Raw genomic sequence first — 23,698 nt, 5'->3', positions numbered from 1 at the left:
ATATCCCGCAGATACCTACCACATTATACTTGAACGTGCATACATAAATTCCAGAACCGTCGATTTCACAAAGCATATAGGGTTTCGCCAAAGGTATGAGCTATTGACTTACGAATATTTCGTGGGTAACACAATATTGGTCTCGTTGGAATCCAATTACATATGAACGTGGGTGCTAATGGCCTAAATTTGATGAATAGCTTGCATTATTTCAACGTTGTATAAAATTACTTAATTATAGGGCGTTGATTACAGGAAAGGAACCTAATAGTCTATTTCTCAGAGATCTTGTCGGATACGCAATGCTTATGTAGTCGTAAACTTCGCAATGCAGAACTTATCCATCATCAGCCTTGTTATTGTCCCATTACAAGACACAAGCATCTAATGGTACAGAGTATGAATGAGCTTAACACTCATTCACTTAGCTTGCTCAAGATGGACAGATTTTTTTTTTATTCCAGGTTTCTTCAAAATGTTATCGTTGGTGTTCAAGTTTCGCTATAACTAATAAAGTTTAATTGTTGACTTGGAATCGAATTAAGGCTGCCATATTCGTTATTATTGAATCTGCTTATAAGTTCTGTGTCATTATGATTTCCTTCTTGACATGCTCCATTGATTTCCATTGGAATGCATAAATAATGTTACATAATCATCGCACATTAATTCTTGCATATCAAATGGCCCATCATCATTTAACAGCACTTACACTATAATTGCACCACATTAGTCCATTCGTCATAACTCTTGGCGTCACTTTACAAACGTGCTACCGGCTACTATCATATCCATCCTCCGAGCCTTTTCCCAATCATGTTGGGGTCGGCTTCCAGTCTAACCGGATTCAGCTGAGTACCAGTGCTTTACAAGAAGCGACTGCCTATCTGACCTCCTCAACCCAGTTACCCGGGCAACCCGATACCCCTTGGTTAGACTGGTGTCAGACTTACTGGCTTCTGACTACCCGTAACGACTGCCAAGGATGTTCAATGACAGCCGGGACCTACAGTTTAACGTGCCATCCGAAACACAGCCAATGGTGTCTAAGATATACTTAGAAAGTACATACAAACTTAGAAAAGTTGCATTGGTACTTGCCTGACCTGGGATCGAACCCGCGCCCTCGTACTTGAGGTCGGTCCTTTACCCACTAGGCCACCACGACTTTCACCGGCTACTATCATATGTGAGACAAATTGCTTAATCACTTTGATATATTATATTGAGCAAATCCCACATGATAATAAATTGCCAGACACGACATATGCATAGTAAAATTATGATTTATTGATATTAACAATGCAATTGCTTAAATGCATGTTAACAGCTTATGCATACGGTAAGATTGTGGCATATAAATTGAGACTCTTTTTAGAATTGTTACACTGTATATGCCAAAAAATGCAGCGCTATGCTGAAAATATTGTACTTACTTCTCTCTATCAACTATGCAATTTCTAACACTAATAAACCGATTAAGTAAAATGTATGCTTCAAGAAATCGTATCACGATTGCAACCTGTAAATAAACTTAAAAGTTTATACCATAAATTTCTTATTACACAAAACTGTCCAAACATAATCTTTTCCCCATCAACTTCATGATATCTACATACGAGTATGCAAAAATATTTCACATGTCAACTTCATCACGTATGCAAATTACGTTGGTGAAAAACTCGTTCAACTTGCAACATAGCTAAAGTAGTGCGGGTATCAGCCTACTAGGCTTGTCCGAGTTGCCCAATGAGGCTTGAGATAACCGCGACGGGGTCAATGATCTCGGATAGATGAGTCACAGCCACTTGACATCCGAGACTATGCTGTAGACGCTCGCACCCTGATTTAAAGTGCGGTTTTACTGTGCAATCTTGTGGATTTATACGAAAAGTGTCATACTTAATCACCAGGTGGGTTGACAAAAAGTAGCATATATGTGTTAATTACGGCTATCATCTATCTATATACCAAATTTCAACCAAATTGGTCCAGCCGTTTTTGCGTGAGAGAATAACAAACACATTCTTTCAAACTTTCACATCTATCTATATAAATAAAAATGAATTGTTGTTCGTTAGTCTGATTAAAACTCGAGAACGGCTGGGCCGATTGAGCTGATTTTGGTTTTAAAATGTTTGTCGTAGTCCAGGGTAGGGCTAAACGGTGAGCAAATAAGGAAAAGGCGGTACGAAGTTCTCCGGGTCAGCTAGTTTATAATATTAGTAGGATATGTGATAGGATTTAATGTGATTAAGTATGACACACCCGATATAAATAAGTTTTCAGTTCCTTAAAAGGTACTGATTGAAATGATTAATCACAATGCCTAAAAATGTATTACCAGAAACTTAACCAAATAGAATAAGCCCAAACGATTTACTTATTATTTCTTCCAATTTCAGTATGATTTATTACTTTACTTGACAGAATCTATCATTTGGCAGTCATTATGATAACACGTCAACAGTTCATTTCAGGATCGGTTATAAATTGAATGACATTTACAACAGTTCGTTCAAATGCTAGAGGAACTGCCCCTTAATAAATAAAGTGTGGTTTGCTAGTAGGTCTAATTTTAATTCAGTGCTAACAAGTTTTAGAGCTATTTTCGGAATATGCTAATACAAATGGTTTTGTAGTGATTCATTGATTAATTTTATCTGAATCAGGCGCATGCAATAAAACTTACAGGATTTTAAAATTCCTCCATCAAAATCTAGCCTGTTTTTCCGCGATTTCAACCATGTCCTTTGGGAACACACAAATACCATGATGAAACAATGTTACTTGGGAAGAGTGTAGCTTTTCATCAGTGAAAGATTTTTTCATATCAGTCCCGTAGTTTTGAAGCCCTTATGGTTCAACAAAATGTTTACTCTTTGTCATATAAGTTTAGAAAAGGACTCCATTTAAATAATAGAACGTATATCGTAATGTACTTACATAGTTTAATCTCTACAACCAAATAAAAGGTTGTAAGTATCACCTAACAAGTTCAGCGGGGGCGTATGAAGCCTTCATGTGAAGCCCACACACATTATCGTTATCAAGCGTCGTATCTGTGGCTTTTAAAATGTCTTACACGCATGTCAGATGCATGTTCACACATTCTCTGTGGGTAGAAGAAGTACCTACACGACTTGGTGTCTCGTGCCTCGACATTTCGAAAAAAGAATCGTGCGTCCTTTTGTTACGATCATTGACCAAGTTGAATTCAAAACTTATCCTAAATCAATATAAGCACTGTTTGAATAAAACAATATGATTTTGAAAATATAGCAAACTTCTATATTAATTGTAAAAATTGAATAAAGAACAACTTATGTTCTTATGAAAATGACAGGAAAGCGAAGAGAAAAAGATGCCAATGTTGCCATCATTGCATACAGTTGCCAGATCAAAAATTAACAATTTATGTTCATGTACTAAACACACAGATTACCTACTCCTTATCTTTTAATTGTTGAGTGTTTATGATTCAATATATAACTTTGTATAACTTTGACACGATTCTCAATACACAGGTCCTTATTCGTCACACAGGCGCTTGTAAGACAATGCATAACCAACGCTAGATAACCAAAATTGACAGTCAAAGCAATTTTCTCATAGCCAAAAGCCATTTTAGTGGGTACAATGTATTTATGCTTCCATTATTGGAAACTGACATTTGGCACAATCACCCATTTTAGGACCATAAGTTTTTTAGATACAAAAGTTTATCAGGTATTTGTTCTGATAAATGTTATCCGTTTTATTGTGTCCTATAAATATGTAGTTGACACTAGTTTCTTGTATCTTGAATGTATCATATGTGGCGTAAGCTTTGCTGCCGTTTCCCAAGATCGAATTTTGTTATTCAAGAAAATAATATGTCGATAAGACGAAGACGAAAATACCAAAGAAACTAACACTAACATGTTTTCATCATTTCCTTTTTACCTTTGATGAACTTAAAGATCTTGCCTAACTTATATCCGTCCGTTGTTTGCAAATTTTCGTTTCTTACGTACACTTGAACATACATCAAAGTTAACTTATGAAAGAACGTTAAGTGCTTACCCATGGTGAATGAATGTATTAAAGTTAATATTTTGGCATTTTGAAGTGTTTATTATATCGATTGACCAGCTATAAATTACTTTTATAACTTAAGACCGCACCGCGGATTTTTTGATTTTAGATAGCTCCGCCCACTACACTTCCGCGTCTATCGCGTCGCGCAAGCTATACTCTTCACTCAATGTGTAAAATTTGAATTTCGCGCCAATCGCACACGCCGAGGTCAGCGCGGGGTCAGGAGAACCGAACAGGGAAGATACGGAGCCGCAACTTACCTACATTTTTTATTTTTTGATCGGATTTTTTTTTGTTGTACTTACAAAAATTATTTGTAAAGAAAACTTTTATGAAGAGTAATATGATAATTTGGACGCGTATGGTTGTGTGTATGTATGTGTGGTGTGTCGTGTATGTGTGTTTGTATATCCAGAACGGATGAATCGATATGTATTTAGGTTTTTTGTTTGAAATGAAAATTAATCGGGAGTGTTTCTAGCTTTATTTGGTGAATATCGGCCCAAGATGGTTTGACCAGTGTTAAATAATTTATACTAATGTTATAAAGAGGGAAGATTTGATTGTTTGTTTCTGTGGATTGTATAAGCTCTGAAACTGCTTAACTGATTTGATTTGCTTTCACAATTAGAGATTTACACTATCCCCAGTGAATGTAGGCCATATTTTATCCGGGCACAGGAAGAAGTTCCCCGGGAATGCGGCTAAAATCGCGCATAAAAGCGTCGCAGATCTTGTGTGTTAACCATTTAAAAAATGTATGTAGTGAAGTGTAAGGTATCAAAGAAGTAATGAAGCTAAGTAATTCATTTTCAAACATATTTATTAAAACTGAAATATAAATAATAATATAATGTAAAAAAAAAGAATTTATAGCATAACACGGTCTCCATAGATTTTTTGTTCTCATAGTAAGTTCAACTCAGTCTTGCGCGGCCTTATGTGTGGGTAACCCTTGTACATATACAGTGACTTTGTGTGCGTGACAAGAGGTACAGTCGGGTACAAATACAGTTATTTAGGGGTTACGGCTGTTTAAGGAAAAACAGTTATTACGTAATTTAATGTTTATTTATCTGTGTAAATATCTATTGAAATTATTAAGTTAGTTTTTGATTTGTTTAATACCCAATAAAACTGTTTATTTATTTATAATGATTCTGAATCGCTACTTGAAAAATAAAGTCCACACTTTTATTTATTGTCCTCGTACCCCGAGCTAGAAAATATGTAAGGAGTATTTAATTCATCTTAGATATTTCACCTCATTTATTTCTTAGATACTGTCAATGTCAATTTGAAAAAACTTATGAGAAAATAATGAAAAACTGTAAGATGTAATAACAAAAAGCTTTGAATGTTGTTTCATTTTTTGAAACGCTACCTGACTCCTTAAACATTTTCTTCGTGAAGAACTAGACATTTTTGTAAACGACTGTACCCATAACAAAAAGCGATAAGAACACGTCGTGCTCGGACGACGTCACTGTCACACGAACGAAAGTTGTATATTTACAAGCCGACGCACAGGGCCGCGCGCTTGAATCTGAGTTATCGTCACAAATTATTATACCTACGGCCGGAGCGACAACATGCACAGGTCCGACCTCGACGAGGGCTATCGCCGGACTGGCTCGTCTCCGTACACATTGTGTATCAATCGCTAGAGCACGGACATAAGGTTCGGAATTGCGTAGCGTCTACCATGATCGCTGCCGCTCAAAAAATCCAATATCTTAAAACTTTAATTAAAAATGTTTGGTAATAGTTATGGAAAAATGCCTTTGACAGAACGTTAATATTGATGTTAAGAATATATTAGAGTAATTTTGAAACATAAAGATAGTGTAACTTCCTTGTAATTTCAAAAATAGTACTTTTTTAGACGTGTTTTCGGAATTAATTATGATCGAGTAAAATTATCAGTATCGTGTTTTCGTTCTGGCAGAATCTAGATAAAGATATCAATTTACCTATATCAAAATTTCAGATCCATTGGTAAGCTGGTAGTCCTATAATTTGGCATGGCAAACGGCTATCAAAATCACGGTGGCGTCTTAAAGGGTTCCTGAGAAATTCGTGACTCCAAAGGGCCAAACGTAGCAACAATGGTCGAACTTGGTAGCCGTAAAAGCTGATTGTCTAAAAGACAATAATTCAAGTACGTAGCGTGTTTCAGATTAATTTATTTTGTAAGAATGTACAGCACGGCTGTGGTAGCTATAAATGTATTTATTTACTATTCTGATACCAATTCTTAGCGCTGTACGCTTTGAACTATGAGTGTGAGTATTATATGGATAAGACTTATTATTTTGTATGAGATTTATATTGGTACTTTTTGGTTATAATTTATCGCAATAGTGACTTTTAGACATTTGTGATCGGAAACAATATCCCTACATTTACATTACATATGGGGTTAAAGCTGGTGACCTTTCGTTAAGTAATGGACATGTCTAATGTATGTTTTAGATACACCACATGATAATGTGACATCTGTTTAAATTGGCATGAGCAAGGGGGTAAATGTTTGTTGGGGGAGATCTAGGTATGTTCTACAGTGGAAAATAGCTAATATGATGATGATAATAATGATGAAGGGAATAAATCTCCACTTTTAATTAGGCTTGTATATCTTGTTCGAAGGATCAAGAAGTTCTTCTGCAAATATTAACAAAAGGTTTTTAACACCCATATCCATGACATGCCACCGATCTAGTTTGCGGCGCCCACCGCCACATACGTGCAGCTACATACAGTTTCCTGCGACACGCCCGAGTGGGACCCTAGCCTGTACCTATAGGACATACAGCCTCTATATAAACGCCCGGTATCTTAGAATTCGGCACACAACAAGCCCTAGTGCTTAGAGTGACGTACCGTTTGAACTTAGACCAAACTTAATCATAATGTTCGCTAAGGTAAAGTGATTTGAGTTTGTGCTTGGTGACATGTGGTCATTTTTGGTGGCTTTGTGAGCTGGTGGTGTCATATTGCATTAGAAATGTCTTGAAGTATAGAGGTAGCACGGATGAAAGGTTTCTGTTAACAAGTTAAAGTTTAGAGTGTATTTAACTGTGACAGATACATTACTATTTAGTAGAACTAATTGTAGTAGAGAGAGCAGACAGCATTTTATGTTCAATCGAACAGATAAATTAGTCAACCACACATCATCATCCTCCCGCCCTAATCCCAATTTTTTTTTGGGGTCTTCGCATCTCTTTCCAAACTCATCTATCTACCGTCATCTCGCAAGTAACATTCTTTCTACATTAGCGTGTAAAATATATTGAAAGCTAATTCCTGTCACCAAAAAATTCAATATTACATTGATGAGTGCGAATATGAACTTTCATCAAAAATCAAAAAGAGTTCATCAAATGTTCTAGGTATCAGAAACGTCCAATCAATCAAACGTATTATCCCAACCATCTAATCTAACCCTCTTCTACAGGTGTTGTTCGCTTGCGCGCTAGTTAGCGTCGCACGCGGCGGGTTGATCGCGGGCGGTCACGGCGCGCTCTCGACACAGAGCATCGTACTGGGCGCCCCTGCCCTTGCTCACGGCTACGGAGGTTATGGAGGCTACGCTGCCGCGGCTCCGGCTATTGCCGCACCCGCTTTGGGATACGGATTAGGTATGGTTTGATATAATTGACTTGTTTCCTGTGTTGAGAGAGATACTGTACATCCAGACACAAACGTCAAACATCCATGTAGAAAAGAAGAAAGAAAGAAAGAAAATACGTTTATTCACGCACGCGTGTGACACAGCCTTACAAACAATAAACAAAAATAATATTAAAAAGAAAATAACAGTCGTTAGAAATAAGACAAGAAAAGACGAATTACAATTAAAAAACAGTAGTGGGAAATACGTGTCACACCCCACGTGAAACGGCCCTTGCTCAGCATAATGCTGAGACCCTGTACAGGACAAAAGACATATCTCCGTCTAGAATGAAACTCACGTACCCAAGACACAACATCTTCAGAGAAATGCTTTACAAACTTCCATATCTGTGTCTTGAAAGGAACTCACGTAAGCGGAAGACAAATCACCTGGCCTTCCATAATAGTTTACAATAACAAACGTCTAATATGGCTAGATGCCTCAAAATAGGCTGACGCGCTGACTGAGAGTGTTAAACAGATTTCATAGTAGATGTTAAACGAACAACGACAAAATATGCCTTCCATAGTTTCTATTCATGTATGTATCTACTGATAACACGTTTTCATTATCCAGTACATTTATCAAACCATGCTCTAAACAAAACAGCCTGGCTAAAAACAGATAATTTATTTTCCTGCCTTTTTTCCGGTGATCTATAAAATTCTGTGTATAACATTATAATATCAGGTCGATTGCAGGTCACGGCGCCGTGGTTGCGCACGCGCCGGTATACCGTGCACCCCTCGCGCACGCCGCTGCACCTGTTGAAATATATGTGAGTTTTGTCAATATTTCTCTTTTATGTTCTATCGCTTTCATCACCCGTGCTCACTGCTAAATAGAGAATTCTTCTCATTCAGAGAAAGAAAAGTAATAACCATTGCTCAAAGCGAATTTGCGATATCTTACCCGTTGTGTAAAACTCCCGACTAAATCTGACTCATTATGTTCCTTCTTAAGCCCTTCATGTGCCAGGGCCGTGGTAACCCTTTCGAACAATACGGCAGTATCATGTCTGACTTTGAGTCCAAGTTTCTTCATAACTCTCATTGAAATGAGGCTATCACTGAATAGACATGTAGACATGTTAAGATGCACTTCAGCAAACAATTTAAATGGAACCATTATCCTACAAATTCCAGGCCCACCCCCGCTACCAGTTCAACTACGGCGTCACTGATGGCCACACGGGCGATCAGAAGAGCCAGTGGGAAGCCCGCGATGGTGACGTCGTGAAAGGCCAGTACTCCCTCGTCGAACCCGATGGCACCGTGCGCACTGTCAACTATTCTGCTGATGACCATAATGGGTAAGGATAATATTGTGCTAAGTAAACTCTTAGATGATGATAAAAGATAATACATTGTACTTATGTGTGTACAAAGCCGTTGAAAGAAGATTAACTGAAACATCATAAATCAGCATAACTGGATACAAATTCAGCTGACTTGACAAAGCAATGTAGAGCAATGTATGGAAAATACTAAGACAGAATATGCATAGCGAAATTTCTAAGACTTTTGTAGAATGTTTGACTACTGTGCTGATATTTCTGCTTGTGTTCATTCTCCTTTCATCCATCATCATCCTCCGAGCCTTTTTCCCAACTATGTTGGGGTCGGCTTCCAGTCTAACCGGATGTAGCTGAGTAGTTCATTCTCCTTTATGAGAAGAAAACCGTTGTAGTCAGTTTTTAATGATATCTGGGCAATCTATGAAAAATCACAAAATGTCTCCCTCTATTTCAGCTTCAACGCTGTAGTTAGCAGAACCGGCCACGCAGCGCACCCCGCTGGCCACGCCGTAGTGGCCGCCCCAGCTCTCGGGCACGGCCCCATCTACCACGGCTAGGCCACCACCCAGCCATAGGCCTAGACCGACCACGACGACACCTATTTATTACTACGTAGCTTAAGCACGGACGGAATGCGACCACGAATGAGCAACAACGAAAGGCTTCCAGAATAGAATGCTTACAGCCTAACCGTTTCATAATATGTATAGGGACATAGGCCCAAATTAGCTTAGAACTTTTACATTCATTCATCTATTTTACGACCATTAGAACCTTTTGTATTATATTTTCTTGTAGTGTGTAAGTTTTTCGTGTTTTTTATTTTATTTTCGAGCTTCATACATTTTGTGAAACGTTAGATGATTGCTTGCGGGGTGCTGTGCAGAAACTTAGGTTTTTGTGACTGATAATAAAGTAAATTAAATATAATATTTTGTCATATAGTAACGTTTTTTATTACAATTATCAAAAAGTGACCTATTTCATCTTTATATATGTAAATATATATATACCAAATTATACATTCATTCAACATTAAAAAGTACATGCCACGTATATTTAACACACACACAGTAGCGCTCTTTTTGCAGTCATAAAATTCAAGGTACGTGAAAAGTTTCCACTGTAAAGAATTTATTTGGCTTCTCATTAAGTTAACATAAAAATGCAAGTGAAATGTAAGTGTATACACCGTTCGGAGAACAGGTGATACAATTGGAACCTGTTTTCAACCTGGTTACATAATAATTATGCTGTCGCTAAGTGCAGATTTTACGCACTTTTTCGAAGTATAAAAAGGCTCTTGATTTCGGAAATTATATCATTTATTTAATAAGTGCATAACATCACATACGTGCACAATGATCTCAAAAGTGAGTACCCTCTTGCATTAAAAAAATTTAATATTCAAAAAAAGTTCATACGAAGCTGCAACATCATTTGATAAGACTATCCTAGTTAAATCTAAGCTAACATACTTAACATTTTTATTCCAGATTTTCTTTGCCCTGGCTGTAGCGGCGGTCTGTGCCCAAGACCATCATGGTCACGAACACGGCCACGCCTACTCTTCCCAATCCATCATCAGACACGACATCGCCCACGGACACCAGGAAAGCTCCCACGGTCATCACGAAATCTCCCAAGGTCACCATGAACTATCCCAAGGTCATCACGGACTTTCCCAGGGCCATCATGAAATTATCCAGGGTCATCACGAAATTTCTCAAGGACATGGAATATCTCAAGGATACCACGGAATTTCTCAAGGTCATCACGGTGGAGAACATATCATTCATCAGCAACCCATCCAGTATGTTCCCATAGCCGTGCACCAGGCTCCTATCTCGGTACACCATGAAGCCCCTGTGCACCACGTTGAGTCTGCTCACCATGAGAAGCAACAACACCACGGGGAACATCATGTTGATTATTATGTAAGTTTAACTTTCAGTTATATTTGAAGGCAATAAAAGAAATGTGAAAAACCAGTCATATAATTTATGTGCCATGTAAAGTAGAAAATTAAATGATATCACTACATATTTTGCACAATTAGTCAAATATTTTGACGTAACGCTCACGTTTATATTAGTGCTGTATTGTTTTAACACTGTAATTTTTTTCAACATTATAATTATTCCAGGCTCACCCCAAATACGAGTACGAATACAAAATTGAGGACCCCCACACCGGCGACAACAAGTACCAACACGAGTCTCGCGACGGCGAAAACGTTAAGGGCGTGTACAGCCTCCACGATTCTGACGGCTCCATCCGTACCGTTGAGTACTCCGCTGACAAGCACAATGGGTATGAAGAAATATTGATATTTTCTTAAACATCTTTTCCCAGAACATTAATGAAAGCAACAAACCGTAAAGTATTGTTGTTTTTGAAAATAAAACTCTTAATTGAATTTTGTAATTATGTAAATATTTATGTAATAACCAGCGAGAAATGAGAGGCAATATGTGCAAGACTTTCACCGTTTCTGAATATTTTCGTGTGTAAGTTATCCGCCTTTTTGAATTCTTTCTGCCATTGCAGAAAGAATTCAAAAATTCCATTCATTCATGCATTCTCTTTCCAATAGGCGTAACGACAGGGTTTAAAAACAGTGACGTGTGATACGTGTCCATTATTTTATGGTTATGTAAATGACGGACTTAATTATTTTTTTGTCATTCATCATGCCTATTATCATACGACAAAATTTATTTGACAGCGATAAAGAACTGTTTGGTGGCTTATGTGAGATCTTTTTGTGTGAATATAGAATTAGAATTTTCCCTACTAACTAATGTTGTTTCATTTCAGCTTCAACGCAGTGGTGAAGACTGAAACCAAGCATGGTCATGGTCACGGCCACGAACAGCAGTACCATCATTAAGAATATACCGACAGTACCTGAGAACATGTTACCTTTTTATATTGTTTGCTCGTTAAATATATCTAGTCTAATGTGTTGAAGTAAGGTTGTCGTTTTTATTTTCGCCACATAATAAGACCATGCCTGAATAAGGCCTTTTTTTAACCTGCGGTAAGTTACAGTCTCTTTTGGTTTAAAAGCATCCCCTCCTGCTGTGGGTGCAGTGTGAAGGAGTATCAGACTCTTACTGGCTAAACCCCACTGTGCCCTATCTCTACCAAGGCAGCGGTATAGTTACCGGCACGGATATTGGGCTCTCGGCGGAAGAGTGGGGATCGCTTTGCGCACCCGTACGCATAAGGCAATGAGGCAGTAAATCGCTTTTGCGCAGGTGAAGGTCAGGGCTCAATATCCTAGCCCGTTCGAAGAATCCCGCAGCCCCGGCAGGCTTTGGTTTCACTTCTAATCAATCGAGGGTTCGTGAATACAACCACAATACATAATAACATTCAATTTGAAAGCTTGGTTACAAAATTACTTAATACTTTCCAAGTCATGTTTAATAAATCAAAATGAAAGCAATCAATTTCAAAATTCAAAAACTGGACCAGATATCCTTTTGAATAACTTCCTTCTTATAATAAATGGATATCCTTTCACATGCTAATAAACAAACATGTCTGAGCCCAATTGTATAATGTTCAATTAATTACATTGATTGATATAAAACAAAATGATCGTGATAGACAAGTAGGTCATCAGTGTCAATCGTGATTAATCTCAAATAATTATATCAATAAGAGCACGTATCTACATACCTAAGTTAGTACAGTCAACTTCAGGTCTGTGGTAACAGTTTTATAGGAAAATCGTACTTATTACTATTGAGTTAAGGTGCATGACAGTTACCACTGATGTGCAGTCTACTGTACTTGTATAATGATTTCGAAACGCTCAGTCGCTTTCCGTAGTCGTAATATTAATAAGTTTATATTGTTTTGATTGGCAAATCAGGCTCGGTTGTATTTACCTTAATAGGAACTAAATAGGAACCGTATTCTTGCGAAGTTAAACATTATGTAAGTTACAGTTTTATAGCGTTGAAGTAACAGCTTGATTCAAATTTCTTTGTATTTCTCATGATTGAATGAAAAAGACGTTATACGCAGTAATGCAATAATACGCACCATTATTGCTTAAGTTTTAAAAATAATTGAAAATATTCATTAACATTTTTTTACTCTTTGAACCATTGTCCTAAGATTAGCTCGTTATCATTATGCTCCTTTTTACAAAAAGCCGAAAAGTCTTAGGAAATCATAAATTCAAAACAACATTTTTTCATCATAATAATATTAAATAAACTTTATTAAAGATTAATACAGGTAGGCAAGTACACATCTAGTAACAATAAAGACTATAAAACAGCAGAACAAATTGATCAGTCTTGTCTTAGTTCTGATGATGGCTTTCAATCTGGACATGATGACCAGGGGCGGAGTGCTTCACGACAGCATTGAATCTGAAGGAGAAACAGGTACAGTTACAACTTATTCAATATACAATGCAGGTAATAAGACAGGTGATGATACGAAATAGAAAGCTAAATCAGTTCAATCGAAGGCGGTGCGTGACTCGGCGTTAAATTTAAGTCTAGACTTCAAACTATTAAGATCGACACAAAACTACAATACAAAATGAATAAATGATTGTGTATGCTGATACCCATTTGATTTATTATGAATGTGACTGAATAGTATTGGCCCGAGCTAATGAGAAACTTTCAAAGTCCAGCTTTGGTCCTTCTGGAGCCTTTTGCATGCCTGACCAAACCTTTCATATCTATGAGTAAGGAATCATGGTCAGCTTACCCGTGATGTTTATCAGAGCTGTATTCAACAGTCCTGACAGATCCATCAGCTTCCTGGAGGCTGTACACTCCCTTTACGACGTCTCCGTCACGGAACTCATGCTGGAACTTGTTGTCACCGGTGTGAGGGTCCTCCACTTTGTACTCGTACTGGTACTTAGGGTATGCCTAGAATATCAAGACATTAACTTAATAAGGGCCATTTAAATGCGGCTACTCAACTAAAGAGGTTTAAATGGTTCAATTTGTGATTGGAATAAATGAATAGAAAGTTACCATAAAACTGTAAGTCGGAAATAAGTGTTTTATATTCCAGTGTTGGACACTTACGTAATAGTCGATGGGCTCATCGTGGGAATCGTGAGCGTGGATATCGTGATGTACTGGTACTGCGTGATGAGCGGGGGCTTCGTGGTGAGCATGCACTTCGTGGGAGGCATGGTGAACAGGGGCAGCGTGATGAACGGGAACAGCGTGGTGAACGGGAGCAGCGTGGTGAACTGGAGCGGGAAGGTGAACAGATGTGTGGAGCTGAGCACCATGGTGGAAGCTTAAACCTTCATGCGCGTTAGCGCCGTGGTGGTAGTTCAGACCTTCGTGAGCTTGAGCGTATTGAGATTGGGCATGGCCGTGCTCAGGAGCGTACGATTGAACCTCGTGATGGGATTGAGCGGGAGCGAAATGAATTGTCTGGTAGTGGTGAGCGGGAACTTCGTGTTGAGCTGGTGCCTGGTGGTGTTCGGGCTCTTCTTGCACATACTGGTACACTGGAGCAACGTGGTCGTTATGAGACTCCTGAGATTCTCCCTGGCCACCATGAGCGGCGTGAGCTGCCGCGTGGTGAATAATGCTCTGCGAAGAATAGGCATGTCCTCCAAGCCCATGGCCCTCAGGAGCAGCATTGTACTGAGCTTCACTCGAACTCTCCTGTTCCTCATGAACTCTTATAGGATTATGTTCATAATGTTGTCTGTACTCCTTGGCTGGTTCGTGGTGGTTCCTGAGGGAATATCCATGTTCTTCGCACAAAACTGCCGCAACAAAAGTGAACACTATCACCTAAAACAACAGAAAACGTCAAATTATTATTATAAATAAATATATCTAATGTATTGTTAACTCGTATGATGTCACACGCACTTTGGTAAACATTTTGTTCTTTCTTCTAAGACTTCCGTAGTGGAACTGATGAATTAACATAGTCATTAGCTCAATATATACCGGAGACGTTACGAGAGAGTATTGAATCAATTTGCTGCCGCTCGGGGCGTCATGTTTGTAACCCACAACGCGCGCGCAGATCTATGACGTAATTTACGTAATCAATGTGAAGGTTGTCAATCAGATGAATTAGAGCACCAAGAATTTGTCTATAAGCTTATTAATGTTACCATAACTTAAACCTGAAACGTATAGCTTTATATGAAAGTAGGACATAAGATATGTAGGTACTCTCATTTAGGCCTAGAGAAATCTTTTAAATTGGTATTCTAGAATAGTTTTGTTGCTTCCTTTGTATAATTAGATGCCTACTTCTGGTAATTCGCTCAAATGTACGATTTCACTGTTAAAATTATGGTCTGAATTCCTTAATATAAACCTAATCACGATTGAACTTACGTACTGTCTTGATTAAATTAAGGCGAGGAAGTGGTCAACAATAATTCCATAACCGGCACGCGCATCTAAGGCGCCAAAAGGGGTCGGAGCGTCTGAGCGGGGCGAGGATAACAATACGCGCGCTAGCTTATAACTAAAAGTCGTAAGCGACAAAATGGTTTTGTAATTTTAATATTTAGAAATGATAATTTAATAAAAATTCCTACTACCATTTTAAAGAGTATGTATATACTCAACTACTAAAAAAGTTAAGAGGCTTAAATCGGTCCCGTTTGCCCATAATATGTGAATCTCTTTTTAAAAAGAGGTATGTTTGATATATTTTTCTCTGTTATAAAAGTTACCTAATCATGTTTCTACAACTAACAAAATAAGGCTTATATCATGAACTTTCAGGTAACCAAGTTGTATTTTGATCCGTTTTGTATTTACTGAGAAAAATTGACATCCTTGGCGCCAAAAATTCCAATTCGTCCTCTTAACCGCATTAATGTCAACAGTTACTTATGAGCTTTTGCAGGGAGATCGAAGATCGAAAAAGGGTATTTTGTACGTAATCAACGGAGACCTTCGTAGAGTAGATCCCTGCTTTTGAAGTCATTCATAAAATTTGCAACATGTTTTTCAATATTATAAACTTGTAAATGATATCGTCCTTTAAATCCCCTTATATTTACATATAAGGGGATTATATTTGAATAGATTTGCATATCCTGTGGTATTCATTCAAAATCTTCTATGATTTGAATTTAGCAGAGGTATTTTGATAGTTATCAAGTTATGCGTAATATAATTATGATTGCCTATGTCGATGACGGCATAATATATTTTTTTATATAATTGTTTCAGTGCTAAATCTAAGATAGCAATTTGACTGCCAAAGTGGTTAACTAGACCACAGAATATGCAAGCGTAGATAATAATTAAAATACTTGGATTAAAATTGCGTGGGTATATTTTTTGTCGTGCCTAGCGGATTACCATCCGGCTCAAAATACTTACCTAATGGTTATTTCGGAAATCATACCGCCTCTAAGATCATGAATTAAAATCCGGTCAGGTCCAAGCAGTTATTAAAAAGATTTTTTCGCCTTATGTAACAAAGTAGAGCATGGTATTTTATATCAGTATTCAAATCAATGTATACAGCAATATTCAATTTAATAATGAATGGAACTGCTTTGAAAATGACGTCATGGTCTGTCTTTCAAGTTTGCTGGAGCCGGCTACCACTATAACCGGACACAGATAAATATCAGTGTTAAGATAGTGGAATCAATCTGACCTCCTCAATCCAAAACTGCTTGATGAAACTGGTTGTTGGGCATTGTGATTATGACTACTCATAATGCCTTTGACAGACGTGCTGATATGCAAACGATAACTGGTTCCAACGACAATCAAACCAAGAGGAGACTCGCTCACTTGACATGTATGGATTTACCTTGATTGATCATCATGGGTGGCTGTTATTAAGCCACAAAAATTACATCTAATGGAACCATAAAATTCATGAAAATCGTCAAAGGTAAAAGACGTATAATGGCTTATCTCTCTAGTAGAGATCTTAGCCTATAGTAATAGGAGCATAAGGGGATTTTGGTCCTCTTGGTCAAGATAATTGATCAACAATTTTGGAATTATTTCTTCTAACCGCTATGTCACACTTTACTTGTTACAAGACATAGAATTTAAATCCGGCCATTCATCTGAATCAGCGAATAGTTTATGGTCATCGATCAACTAAATAAGCTTTTTATATCCAAAACTCGTCTCTCGTGACAATGGAAAGTGACTTCAATTGTGTCATTGTCATACATTTTTTTTGTAAAACCAGGTGAAGTCAGCTACTTACGCATAAAAATCTTCAATGAATAACCATGAACCACATTTAGGTACAACAGCTATGATTTCGTAATTTCCTTTATGCGTTGGTATTTCATTTTCTTTACCTATTATTATTTAAAAATGATTTATTATATTTGTTACTAATTTTATATTTACCGGATAGCATTGTAGATGGAATTGGTATAATTATTGAAGAGAAAAGTTTCTAATTAAATTACCCTACGTATTTGCCAATACAGGAGTAGGTATATTGATACCTTCCTTATTGCTTAGTTTACATGTTTTAGTAAGTAGGTATATGTAACAACCGATGTGGCTAACTTTCTATGATGTTAAATAATACGGATTTCTTCCACTTATCAGAAAAATCTGTGTCGCCAACGCATACATGATGTTTACCTTTTTCTACTGTTTACTATTAATGCCATTGGTTTGCATCTATTGCAAAATTTTAGTTCTCTTTTTGTTACATCGTATAAGTACGTAAACTAAATAATACAACATAATTTAAATAATGCTTATTTATTATAACAAACATAATTTAATAAACACAACTATTTTACAATAAATAAACTAATTAGTGGTGGTAATGATGCTCGTGTTTGAAGTGGCCTTTGTGAGATACCTCAGCGTTGAATCTGGAGAAAAAATTGAAAAGAAAGAATTATATTCCATTCCATAATGGTTCTACACATATCCCAGATTGCGGAGTTACACCACTAAATAATGAGACGTGAATTCTTTGTATTTTTATCTTGCAAATTTTTAACTTACCCAGTCTTTTTGTCAGAGGAATATTTGACAGTTCTGATGGAACCATCGGGCTCATGTAGACTGTACACGCCCTTCACGACATCGCCATCTCGGGATTCATGCTGGAACTTCTTGTCCCCTGTGTGTGGGTCTTCTACTTTGTATTCGTACTCGTATTTAGGGTGAGCCTGGAAATACTGAATTTCGTAAGAAAGCATGTCATGTCATTGGTACGAGATATGCCAATCATTAAAATAAGGCTTTAGACACATTCTTGTTAGGGCCTTATCATACTAGCGGATTGCGAGCGTGTTCAAAGCGGAACGGACGCGCAACGAACACGCCGCGCATACGCAGCGAATTCATTGCGGACGCGCAACAAAATTCGTCACGAAAAGCAGTGTTTTATTCGTTTGCAAGAAAACACGAAGTAGTCGCTCTCTTCCATTCGATAATTGTTTGAATCAATTTTGTTAATGAGTGTATTTTACGTCGTTAATTTGCTACAAACACGCGACGAAAACGTTGCGAATTTGTCGCACGTCCGCGACGTCTTCGCTGAGCAGCCGCAGCGTATTCGCGTCGCATTCGCTATTCGCCCGCTCCGCTTTGGAGACGCTCGCAACCCGCTAGTATGATAAGGCCCTTATTGATACTCCTTTGTGATCTCCAAAAGGATTATGGAGAAAATCTAAGGAAGCCAAAAAAGTTAATGGACATAAATAACATATTACCAGACATATCAACACCCAAGTAAATAAAGAGAAACCAAGATATATTATAATAAGAAAAACCAACTTACATAATAATCAACATGATGTTCATGATGGGACTCCTTGTGTTCAGTTTCCTTATGAGACTCCTGTTGTACATGATGAGGAACTGGCAGTACCACATGGTGCTGGACAGGAACGAAATGCACAGGAGTATCAGCAGCAATCACCTCATGAACAGGCGCCGGTTCTTTCGCAGGAACAAAGTAGTGCTTGGGAAATTGATGGTAAATCTTCCCAACATTATTACTTTGATGATGCAGTAAGCTCGCATGACCGTGGTGTAGAGGAACGTGAACTTCTTGGGTTTGAACTGGAATGTGGTGATGGTATTCTACTTTCTTTGGTTGCTCATGCGTCACTACAGTTTTAAGGGAGATTGTGTGATGATGATGGTCTTGACAGAGAGCTACTGCCATCAGCACTAGAAGTGCGATTATCTGAAATGGAAAAAAATAAATGTTTTGGTATCGAAATAGTTATTTGTATGGAACACAAAAATAAAAATAAAATCGATCTACTTTTAGATAAATTACGGTAGTACAGGACAACAAATAAATAAGACGAGGTGTATGAATTTATACGGCTAAATTATGTAAGTTTGCGTTAAGATAATTTATATATTTGGCATGGCTGAAACAATTATATGTAATTGTTATATATAAGTAAACACTGAATCGATCTATTAAATTATTTCGTAACTGAATCCAGTTATTCTAGCAGCTAATCATCTCGGATAAGTAAAGTAGTCGTAAAAATGTCGAGTGTACTAATATGTCCTAAAATGTTTTAAAATTGTACTATTTATTTTGAGGATAATATAAAACCTATCTTTATACCTTCGAATACATTTTGATGTTGTGCCCGCAAAATCTGTTGCACATATGATACTGGATCTCAAGGAAACTTTTGGTTTTATACTCAAAATAACATGAAATAAGAACAAGTTTTATTTTGAAATATAATGTGGATATGCACACGCATTCTCCTGAAAAACTGGTTCACTCGTGTCATTTGAGATACAAAAGTCGTGATATTTTACGCAAGTATTAATTTCTTCAATGGTTAAACTGTAATCTGTCAATTAAAGTAAATGTAAGGACAGTTAAATAAGTCATTAAAAAGCTTTCTGTAATTACAAAATAAAACACATTGACCTTTGTCTGTTTAATTGCCAATAAATCAGAATTATAATGATTTTTGCCAAGTAAGAAAGTGATTATTTTAGAAACCAACATAAATTTAAACTAACAACAACTTTAAAACTGCATTTGTTGTTGAAAATCTTATGAAAATAAATATATTGATTCTAGTTCATTCTTAGGTTTGATACATCCTTACCATCTTCGACATGTAGGTACTAATGCCCGCTGATACAACACATATCTAAAGAAATTGCTTCGGCTTCACATTGTTGCATAATAAATTTCTTAAACCTAAATCTGTCGAATAAGGGCAAAAACATAGATTTTTGATAGCACATTTACTGACGTGAAGTAGTCGTAGGTATCGTTTATGAATAAGTTGCGTTGATTCAAATTGAAAATGGCGTCACAGCAATGCGGCAACGTTATACTTCATTATTACTTCAGCTTTTTTCTTTCTAACTGCTAATGTAACTGATAATCACTTAGGCTTTTTTTATTCAATTATATTTGTGTCAATAATACAAACAATGTTTTGCTCAACTTACTTATAACAAACTGTGGCAATGTCACACTGCAAGGTGTGCGTAGTTACACTGGACAAACGCTTTTACGAAATTCATTGCGAACACTGCATACTGAAGTTCGTGAATAATTTGAACAGCCTGACCATACCTTAGAGTGAAATCTTATTACCTTGAATACCTTTGTTATTGATATAAAAGAGCTTGAATTTGATCATTATGTATCATTCCACTATTGGTCTTAGTTTCATTAGCATAACAGCTAATACAAACATTTATCAAAATGTTCTCAAAGGTAAAAATATTTTCATAATTCAGTGTTTTGAAGTGAAGTGCATTGATCTAGTTTTGTGTGAAAATCTTCAGTTGTTTGATCGTGGTTAACAGCGATTCAGGCGGAACCTACCCCTTGAGGATGCATAATATGCATCCACACGTAACGAGACTTTCCACAACACCTACTTCTACTCCCACATATCTAACATGAACTTTATACAATTGTTAAAACAACGTAAAACATTAGACCCCTTTTGGATCATCTTAACAGCTCGACATGTGGTGTCATAGTGGCATTTAGGGGCATAGTGCCCTTATTTCGGTACTTTGAAATCCCTTAAAGCTCCATCTTTTTCATAAGCAGCCATTTCATCCAATCCAAAAGGGACATCATACTCATTTTACTCTTTATATTTTTCATTCTAAATTGTCCTTTCTTCTCAGGTTGTTTGCCTCGCAGCTTTGGTGGCGGCTGTCTACGGACATGGCCACGGCTTCTCTTCTGCGTACATCCACCGTCACGACGGTCCCGCTGAGGTAGTCCATGTGCATGGACACGATGGCGGCCACGGGGGGTACGGCCATGGACACGGTCATGATGGCGGTCATGGTCATGTTGATTATTATGTAAGTTTATTAAGAGTCATAAGAGAAGTTTTATATAGTTTTTTAAGAAGGTCTTTATGGTCTGAGAGTAGCTTCTGGAGATATTGTGGAAGCTGTTCCAGGTCACCAAAATATTTTGCGGCTTTGTACCATTACAAATATCTCATAGTTCTAAATCAGACACTTTTATGGGATATAGAGAGTTTGGTGCTCATTGCTTCCCCAATAATATGCCTGATGTTCAACGCTGATCTTTTTCTCAAATTCCAGGCTCATCCCAAATACGAGTTCGGTTACAAAGTGGAGGACCCTCACACCGGTGACATCAAGTCCCAGCATGAGCACCGCGACGGTGACCACGTTAAGGGATACTACGCTCTGCACCAACCCGATGGCTCCGTCAGACACGTTGACTACCATGGCGACAAGCACTCTGGGTAAGTCAAAATTCAAAACATTTTATGTAAAAAAAATCACCGATAGTGGTTTCAATGATTCTAACTAGTAAGTCAAAGAGTGCAGCAGAGATAAGCAAAGATATTTTCCCTATAAATTCTGCATTGTTAAATCCCATACTTATCACAATTTTTAAGTCCGTCAATTATCTGAAATCCAGTGTTACTTGATGTGTAAAAATTATACTAATTCATACGTAAGTATACGATGTTCTTCAGATGGTTTGTGATTGGTTGTGAAAATATCAATTTCTCTAATTTATTCCTCTTCATGCGTAGTATGACGTATCTAGCTATCAATAGCGGGCTTCAAACCTTAATGATCTATAAGAAATAACATTATTTGTTTAGAGGCTATAACTTTCAATTAACAAATGTGAAGATTAAGCAATAAAATCCGCAGCTAATCTATCTTATCTAATCACCCTATTGTTTGTCCACAGTTTCCACGCTGACGTGAAATACAGCACTCACCACATTGCGCCCGAACATCATCATCATTACTAAACTGTTGGATCTCAACTGTGATATTATAATACGCTACTGTTATCGTCGATGTACCTACTGTGATCTTATCTTTATTTGTTGCTGAATTTTTATTTAATTTTTTTACAACATTACAAGTTTTTACTGATTATTTACTTTGTTTTTTTTTTACTTCATCTGGCATTACACATTGAATTCTGTCTCATTACATAACGAAATCTAGAAATTCCTAAAAATGTTAAAAAAAACCTATTATTATCTATAAAAAAAGATCACACATTAAAATTACAAAAAAATACGTAAAAAATCAGGTCGTTCCACTGCATGAGAATAAGTTCAAAGCCATGAGGTCACAATACTCACAATGTACCAAATGCATTTGATTGAATTTACCAAAACAACCTTGACCGTACTGTTGTGGTCTAATTCAGGTATGTTGATGTTTTTTGTAACAAAACAATCAGTCGTCAATACAATGTTCAATAATAAGGTGTTATTAGTTTCTTGAAAACAATAAAATGTTCAAGTATAAATGTCTATTAATACTTAAACATCAGGATACCTCTACTAGTCACTCTTTGAGAAAGAATGATAATGCTTCTTTCAATGTCCCGAGTCTTTTTCCCAACTATGTTGGGGTCGGCTTCTAGTCTAACCAGATGCAGCTGAGTACCAGTGTTTTATAAGGGGCACTATCTATCTGACCTCTTCAACCCAGTTATCTGGTGGTACCTTAGACTGGTGTCAGACTTACTGGCTTCTGACCACCCGTAACGACTGCCAAGGATGTTCTGTTGTCAGGTCATATTTTCGCTGACGGATGATAAACAAACCAATGGCCATGGCTTATGGCTAACATAAAATGGGAGGTATTAAAGATATGAAAGGTTGAAATAGTAAATGCCTATACTCTTAATAGTAAATGTAAATACTGGCATGAAACCTAAAATGTACGCGAGACTAAAATAAAACAAAAGAGAATACATAAAAAATATATTCGTGCTATTAGATAACTGATTATGAAGCTACTCATACATAACTGAAATTAATTACATGAGTCACACTAAGAATTACACACAAACGACTATTAAAGAGTAAATTATACGTATTTTAATTTGTGATATTTGGATACGCATTGAAATAAAAGAAAGGAATTTTATTAAGTTCATAAAATGTGCACTCTCTCAAGGCCAAAAGGTGTAAGTTACCAAAAAGTAACTTGTTCGGAAAACTGGTTGTAGGTTTAAACCTGTAAGTACTGTCCCTTATTATAAATGATATAAAAAGAAATTGCGTCGAAAAATTATCATTCAACATTTCTTCCTCTTGAATTAAAGAACAAAAATATTCAAAATGTATAAGGTATTCTGAATTCATTAAATTTAAAAAAATAACTTAAAAATCTACACACAAT

At 37.0% G+C, this 23,698-nt stretch overlaps 5 protein-coding genes across 5 annotated transcripts; 3 read left to right on the top strand and 2 right to left on the bottom strand.

The window, feature by feature from the left end:
• The first annotated feature begins 6,880 nt into the window (after positions 1-6,880).
• On the top strand, positions 6,881-9,999 carry LOC135116864 (cuticle protein 19-like). The gene is made up of 5 exons (XM_064034471.1): positions 6,881-7,004; positions 7,541-7,724; positions 8,461-8,537; positions 8,905-9,071; positions 9,511-9,999. Exons 1-5 carry the CDS (start codon positions 6,993-6,995, stop codon positions 9,611-9,613), a joined length of 543 nt encoding a protein of 180 aa, XP_063890541.1. The 5' UTR covers positions 6,881-6,992; the 3' UTR covers positions 9,614-9,999.
• Positions 10,000-10,364: 365 nt separating this feature from the next.
• Positions 10,365-12,033, top strand: LOC135116719 (histidine-rich glycoprotein-like). Its single transcript, XM_064034170.1, has 4 exons — positions 10,365-10,429; positions 10,553-10,993; positions 11,203-11,369; positions 11,877-12,033. Exons 1-4 carry the CDS (start codon positions 10,418-10,420, stop codon positions 11,947-11,949), a joined length of 693 nt encoding a protein of 230 aa, XP_063890240.1. The 5' UTR covers positions 10,365-10,417; the 3' UTR covers positions 11,950-12,033.
• Positions 12,034-13,272: 1,239 nt separating this feature from the next.
• On the bottom strand, positions 13,273-15,018 carry LOC110374838 (small histidine-alanine-rich protein). Its single transcript, XM_021332732.3, has 4 exons — positions 14,939-15,018; positions 14,129-14,857; positions 13,800-13,966; positions 13,273-13,450 (listed from the first exon to the last, which is right to left on the bottom strand). The coding sequence occupies exons 1-4, from the start codon at positions 15,002-15,004 to the stop codon at positions 13,381-13,383; spliced, it is 1,032 nt and encodes a 343-aa protein (XP_021188407.3). The 5' UTR covers positions 15,005-15,018; the 3' UTR covers positions 13,273-13,380.
• A 2,790-nt stretch (positions 15,019-17,808) lies between these two features.
• LOC110374829 (histidine-rich glycoprotein) lies at positions 17,809-19,643 on the bottom strand. The gene is made up of 4 exons (XM_049846878.2): positions 19,632-19,643; positions 18,822-19,232; positions 18,041-18,207; positions 17,809-17,904 (listed from the first exon to the last, which is right to left on the bottom strand). The coding sequence occupies exons 1-4, from the start codon at positions 19,641-19,643 to the stop codon at positions 17,844-17,846; spliced, it is 651 nt and encodes a 216-aa protein (XP_049702835.2). The 3' UTR covers positions 17,809-17,843.
• Positions 19,644-20,695: 1,052 nt separating this feature from the next.
• On the top strand, positions 20,696-22,448 carry LOC110374845 (cuticle protein 19). The gene is made up of 4 exons (XM_064034176.1): positions 20,696-20,756; positions 21,182-21,364; positions 21,614-21,780; positions 22,242-22,448. The coding sequence occupies exons 1-4, from the start codon at positions 20,745-20,747 to the stop codon at positions 22,303-22,305; spliced, it is 426 nt and encodes a 141-aa protein (XP_063890246.1). The 5' UTR covers positions 20,696-20,744; the 3' UTR covers positions 22,306-22,448.
• The last annotated feature ends 1,250 nt before the right edge of the window (positions 22,449-23,698 follow it).

The sequence above is a fragment of the Helicoverpa armigera genome, chromosome 4 (genome assembly GCF_030705265.1).
Source record: "Helicoverpa armigera isolate CAAS_96S chromosome 4, ASM3070526v1, whole genome shotgun sequence".
In the NCBI taxonomy this organism is placed as follows: Eukaryota; Metazoa; Arthropoda; class Insecta; order Lepidoptera; family Noctuidae; genus Helicoverpa; species Helicoverpa armigera.
This window is presented reverse-complemented; position numbering and strand designations above follow the sequence as displayed.